This window comes from Triticum urartu, chromosome 2 (genome assembly GCF_003073215.2).
Source record: "Triticum urartu cultivar G1812 chromosome 2, Tu2.1, whole genome shotgun sequence".
NCBI lineage: Eukaryota > Viridiplantae > Streptophyta > Magnoliopsida > Poales > Poaceae > Triticum > Triticum urartu.
In genome coordinates this window covers 742,776,624-742,783,087 of record NC_053023.1, presented here as the reverse complement: position 1 = coordinate 742,783,087, position 6,464 = coordinate 742,776,624, and the positions used below count along the sequence as shown (strand labels likewise).

Below are 6,464 nucleotides of genomic sequence, written 5' to 3'. Positions count from 1 at the left end.
GTTTGATTGAGCTTGTTTGATGGTTGCGGTTAGTTGGATCAGACCCTTTAGGTCTTGTTATATTAGTATGGGATTTACCAAAAAAAATTGTTGCGATTAGGCGACATTTGGCATGAAATCTGGCACACATAAACGGGGAGATGCGTCGAGGTTTCCAAAGGGGCGTGATTACAGGTCGGGGGAGGAGGGCGTGGGCGGCTGGAACGGCAACCAACCAATGAACCGCAGTGCAAAGCTGGCTGGCGCAAACAAACGGCAGGGTCAAACCAATCAGCCGTGCGTTTGTTGACCTCCACCCACTCTGTCCCACAAGGCCACAACGGCTACAACTCCACCATCCAACCACGCCCACCGCACCACCACTACCCACTTCTTCCCCGCGCCTTCCCCCTGCTTCTTCTTCCAGCCCACCCCACCCAACCCAACCCAAAACCTTGCACAAATCACCGCGATTCACATCCCAAATCCCACCAGAACTCACGAGGAAGAAAATCCACGCACAATCAGGTCAAGCAACAAGCAAGGAAGAGTCGTCCGTCGCCTTCACGCGCTTGCGTACCCAACCCAACCGCGTCCCCAATCCCCTTCCCCAAATTAATCCCCTCCCCCATCCCCTACTTATATCCCACCTCGCCGCAAATCACCCAAATCCAGCCCACCTCCAATCTGCCTCGCCACTCCTCGCCGCCGCCGGGAACCACATCCAGCCGAATCCCCCTCAGCTCCTCCCCGCCGCCGCCGCCGCCGCAGTCGTCCACCACCAGCTCTCGACGGGATGGGTTCGGGGAGCCGCGCGGCGTCGTGCCTGTGCTGCCCGTTCAAGTGCCTGGCGTGCGGGCTCTTCAGCTGCCTCTGCAGCATCCTCGTCTCGCTCCTCGTCACCGCGGGGGTCCTCGCCCTCATCCTCTACTTCGTCTTCCGCCCGCAGATGATCGCCGCCACCGTCGACTCCGCCTCCCTCGCCCAGTTCGCGCTCGGCACCCCGGCCAGCCCCGCGCTGCTCCAGTACAACCTCACGCTCGCCATGACGGTGCGCAACCCCAACAAGCGGGTGGGGCTCTACTACGACAACGTCGAGGCCCTCGCGCTCTACGACGGCCAGCGCTTCGGGTTCGCGCCCCTCGACCCCTTCTTCCAGGGCCACCAGGCGTCCACGGAGGTGAAGCCGGCGTTCGGCGGCCAGCAGGTGCTGGAGGGGGACGTGACCCAGGCCAACCTCCGGACGCAGCTGGCGGGAGGCGCGGTGGAGGTGGAGGTGAAGCTCAACGCCAAGCTCCGCGTCAAGGTGTGGGCGTTCAAGGTGCCCGGGCCCCGCGCCAGGATCAGCTGCCCGCTCTCCCTCCCCGCCCCAGGCGCCGCCCCCGCATTCAAGCCCACCGACTGCAAAGTCTGGTTCTGATTCGATTCTCCACCACTGGGGAATCTGATCTTCGATTCGATTCGATCGGTTGGTTGCGGGATGCTCTTGCTCTGCATCGCCCGCCGTGGTCTTTCTAGAGATTTTCACTGTCTAGTAGTAGTACCAGTCGCATTCTGTTGGCTATATGCACATATTATGGATCGGTGGTAGAGATCAATCGTTCTTTGGTTCTTTGTTAGCAGTACTACTACTACTACTACTACCACCTGTTGTTGGTTATATTCAGATTTCTTTCATTCAGACTCTGCTGTTGCATTCATCGATATCTCTGCTGATGTATTCATTCATACTCCTGCTACTACTTGCTGGTTCATCGCGACTCGTTCGGGTGAATGAAGTCAAGTGCGAGTGCGACCAACTTCTTTAGCTGGTGTGGAATGACTAAACCCGCACGGCAGTCGAGGGCGGGACGAGTTCGCACGAAAAGACGTCCAGCTTTTTTATCTGTTTTTCAGTGTCGATGAGACGCTTGTACTGTACGGTGGTGATGTGGATTGTTGCCTGCCGGCTGCCGGTGCCAGCGACCAGCGGAATATGTTTTGTTGTTCAGTTTGCGCGTCGGTGCCTGTCAAGCAGCCAACACGTCCAGACAAGAGGCAGTTGACGGAAGCGTCCAAGTCGAGCCTGTTCAGCGAAAGAGTCGTCAATCAGCAAAATTTCGTGTTTTGACGTTTTTGAGAAGTTGTTCGAGATCTAACCCTAGTTTGTAAAAATTTCGGGATATGGCTCTTTTCCTATCGTCAAGGGGTATAACAGCCTACCGCCGAAGGTCTCTGGCGGTAGGATTTCACGCCCTATTGCAAAAGAATTCTAAGTTTCAGACACAGTGTGTCTATGCACCTACCGTCGGGCACCTTGGCGGCGCCATCCCCTAGATGTGTTGTGCTGACGTGGTCAAGTTTCTTACCGTCAGGGGCCTTGGCGGTAGGTTGCTATATACTACCGCCGGGGTATGACATGACGGTAGGAAAAGGGTCAGATCTTGAACAACTTCTCGAAATGGGTCAAAACACGAAATTTAGCCTCGTGAATGTATCTACTCCTATCTGAATACTCGTGGCAAACTGTTAGCGCGCTTGCTCTGAATGAAATGATGTTGGTGGCCTGAAACTGGAAGTGAAACTGAAGGCCAGTTTGGCAGAGAGAGGCAGACCAAGGAGATTAGCTGGCCAGTAGTACTGTGTCCACATGCCGGCCGGTCCCCGTGGTGGATACTTGCTGAGAAAAGGAAGGAGGACCGTGGCGGCTGGCAATGGCCGTGCATTCAGAGTTGAGTAGTGTGCACATGGTTCATTCAATCTTGGGCCAGTGAGTGCTCCGTCGCGACTGCATCAGGACTGCACTACAGCCGTCCGACTAGGAATCTACATACTAGTAGTTTTTCTGCGAGTACCATTAATACTCGTGTGTTTATCTGCCGCGCCGTCAGAACTCACTTTGCTCCGCCCAGATTAGCCGACATGGCATCGCAGCAACGGCAGTTAAATCACAAGAGCTTCTCGTGTCTACTGGATGGACATGGATCAGACTCAACACACGCGACGCGAGGTGACGTGATGAGATTCGTTTCCGCGCGAGTTGAGTTAGTTGGGATGCGCGTCGCCAGGGCCGTGGTCGTTGAAATACGCCGACGAAACTGAAACGCTTCAAGGATAAGCTCCTCCCCGCCCCAACTAACTCTTGCTCTGAGAGTGGTTTTGGGTGCGACCTGACCTGCGCCCGTCCTCGATGGCTCCGATGTCGCAGTGGCCGGCCGGCGAACCCAGATGTGGTAGTGGAACCCCACATGCCGGCCGGCCGGCCTATTCAGGCTACGGCATGCAGCCAAGACGACCCGACCTCTTTCCTTTCTCTAGTGTCCCTGTTTCCTTATCACACCGTCACGTCTAGCTTGTGCTATGCAACTTCGCACCTTTCAATGGAAACCTTCTTGCCGTGAATGGAATGGATCAAGTTTTTGGCGCCGCCGTGGGGTGATGAAATTCACACGCCGCCCTTTTGCTTGTAGGGTTACAGAAGAAAAGCTTGCAAACCTTTTGCTTGTAGTATATGAGAGTGCGGTGGTGATGTTGCGTGCGGGTGCAAGCGTTTCCTTTGGGTTTGGTTCTCTCTCTCTCTCTTTTTTAACACGGGTCTGGTTCAGGCACTTGTGGGAAGCAGCCGGGTCCAACCCAAGGTAGGTGTGCATGCTATGAATCTGGTTCAAGGAGAAGCTCTCAATTATTATTTTTGACGTATAAAGCATAGCTATAACTTACCGGTGTTGGGGAAAATCACCCAAGACACAAGCAGCCACATGATGGCTTGCACGATTCAAACGCCCAATACTGGCTAACTCATGTGCAACCGTATTTGCACTGCGTCGACATGCATTTATTGCATGCTTGGAGAACTACATCCTGCTTCAGTTGGAACTTCGTGTCCTTGAAAACGTCTGCATACGATGAAGAATCGACACTCTGAAGATACAGGGCCTCCAGTACCAAGAGCTGCGAATCACTCTCAAACTTCACCGGAAGGATGCCCAAGTTAGCGGCGAGTGATGCTGCGTGTGACATAGGAAATGCTTCAGCGGCGAAGGCATCCTTCACATGATCCTGTCTACCAGCCCGAGCACTAACGATGCCGCCATCAGTGGATTGTGCAACAATACCCAATCCAACATGATCTTCTCCTGGAATGAAAGATCCGTCCAAGTTAGTATTAATCATCTCCTCGGTTGGCGGTCTCCACTTGTCCGTACTTGGTTTCTTGGGCGCCGGAGAAACTTTCAAAACGTCGGCATGCCTTGCCGGCTTTTGTATAGGTATCACTTATCAAAATCCTATTATTTTAGAGAATGAGACTGCGCGTTTATGGCTGCAGTCCTTACAAAAGATAACCATGGCATGCACCCTTTGATTGATTTGGAGAAGAAAGCAATAAGCAGCACGAAGCTTATCAATAATTTTAAGCTCTCTAAGATTAATCGGTTGGCCTATGTGGTGGCATATCAGATTGGGATGTCCAGTTTGATAACATATCGGATGGTGTCCCTGTTAAAAGTGTCCTGGTCTACGTGCTGAATGCTGTAATGAACGAGTGTAAACATTTTATTTAATTAATATATGACAAGGTGTTTTACAAACAAAAAATCATAACTCCGAAGAAAAGACCCCCAACATTATCACCACGCTGACCAAGTTGAGGGGACGCACAAACCAAACTGTTTCCACATTCTAGCCGATTCCCGTTGTGGATGAGCCCCCCCGCCTCCCACAAAGGAAGGATATTTAAAAGAGAGCTTTTAAAATGTAAAAAATGTTCATGCAGTTTATAAACTGTTTAGTACAATTAAAAAAAATGCAGTGCCATATAAAAGAAGTTTTACTTTTAAAAATATATTAGTGATTATTAAGAAATAGTATGCAATATAAAAAATGTGTCATACGATTTTAAAAAATGTTCAATCTGTATTTAAAAATGCTAATCCTCCTCCGTACCATAATGTAAGGCGTTTTTGCAAGTATATTACCTTGCAAAAGCATCTTACATTATGGGCCAGAGTAGAATGCATTAAAAAACTTATATTTTAAAATATTTCTCTTATCTTTGAAAAAGGTTTAAGGTGTACAAAAAATATTCCACATGTATAAAATAATATAAAAAATCAGGTATATATTTTAAAAAGGAAAAAGAATAACATAAAACCAAAACATGTATTTAAAACCTACGTAAACCAAAAATAAAGCGAATAAATAAGGAAAAATACTAATAAATTAAACGAAACGAAAAGAAAAACCAGAAAAAGTTTAAATGAAAATATCCAGGAAAACTTGAAAGAAACTGTGTGCTAAAGGCATGCCCGTCAGGAAAACCGTTATTCGCTGGGCAGGGCCATATAAACGGACACCAGTGGCCAGAAGTGCATATATCTCGCATGAAGCGAGTTATAGCCTCCTTTTTTGGGAAGAAGATATAGCCCTCTTGGTTTGTAGCGTTTCAGTCAGTTTGATTAAAAAATAGCATATATTAAAGAGCAACTTTACTTAGTGTTAAAATATTAATCGCATGCTCCAAAAATACATCGAAATGTAGATGTTGTTTCACATATTTTTGAAAATTTCATGTAATTCAGCAAAATATGTGTGACTTTTAAAAACCGTTGACAAGTTTACAAAATAGTTCATGACATATAGAAGAATGTTCAGGAAGAATTTCTTTCTTAATTTGAAAAATCGACCATGACATTCAAAAATTATTGATGACATTTCAAATATCCTCAACCATTTAAAACTATGTTCATTAGAGTTTTTTAAAATATATAAAAATGACCATGTTATTTTACAGAATTGTGTCACATGATTGAAGAATTCATGTGACATTTTTTACAAAAAAAATAAAGGGAATTTTAATGTTTTTATACAATTCAAAAAACTTATGTGACATTTAAATGTAGTTCATACATTTCAAACAATATATTAGTGACATTTAAAATAATAATAATATCCAATGTAAAAAAAATCATGCCATTTATAAAATGTCCAATATGTATTAAAAATGTGTAATTGAAAAACAAATCGAGCATATGTTTAAAAATTTGCTTCTCATGTATTTGAATTTTTAATTTGCACAAAAAATATTCCACATGTATACGGGAAATGTAAACTTGTATTAAAAAGAAAGATGAAATAAGGAAAAAAAATAGAATAGCATAGTATAGATTAAAGGAAAAGAAAACCTAAAAAAGAAATAATTAACTATGAAAATTGTAAATAGGAAGAATAAAAATAATAAATGAAAAGAAAATAAGAAATCATAAAATACAAAACCCAAACTTTGCACTGAAGGCGTGTCCCGCAAGGGAGACCGCTACTCGCTGGGCTGGCCTATCATACGGACACTGGAGACCAGAGGTGCTTAGACCGTGGGAGGAATTGAACTCACCAATCCGCGATGCTTAGACTCCCTGCTTACCACTTAACTATTGGCTCGTAGCAATGATGGGAAGCGCAGATTGTTTAAGAACCCTGTACAATGTCTAGGTTTAAGTCTAAATTTCCAA

The 6,464-nt window shown here is 46.5% G+C and overlaps 1 protein-coding gene across 1 annotated transcript; it reads left to right on the top strand.

Annotated features, from left to right (window-relative positions):
• Window positions 1-420: 420 nt before the first annotated feature.
• LOC125540402 (NDR1/HIN1-like protein 10) lies at window positions 421-1,660 on the top strand. The gene has a single exon (XM_048704014.1). The coding sequence runs from the start codon at window positions 776-778 to the stop codon at window positions 1,397-1,399; it is 624 nt and encodes a 207-aa protein (XP_048559971.1). The 5' UTR covers window positions 421-775; the 3' UTR covers window positions 1,400-1,660.
• The last annotated feature ends 4,804 nt before the right edge of the window (window positions 1,661-6,464 follow it).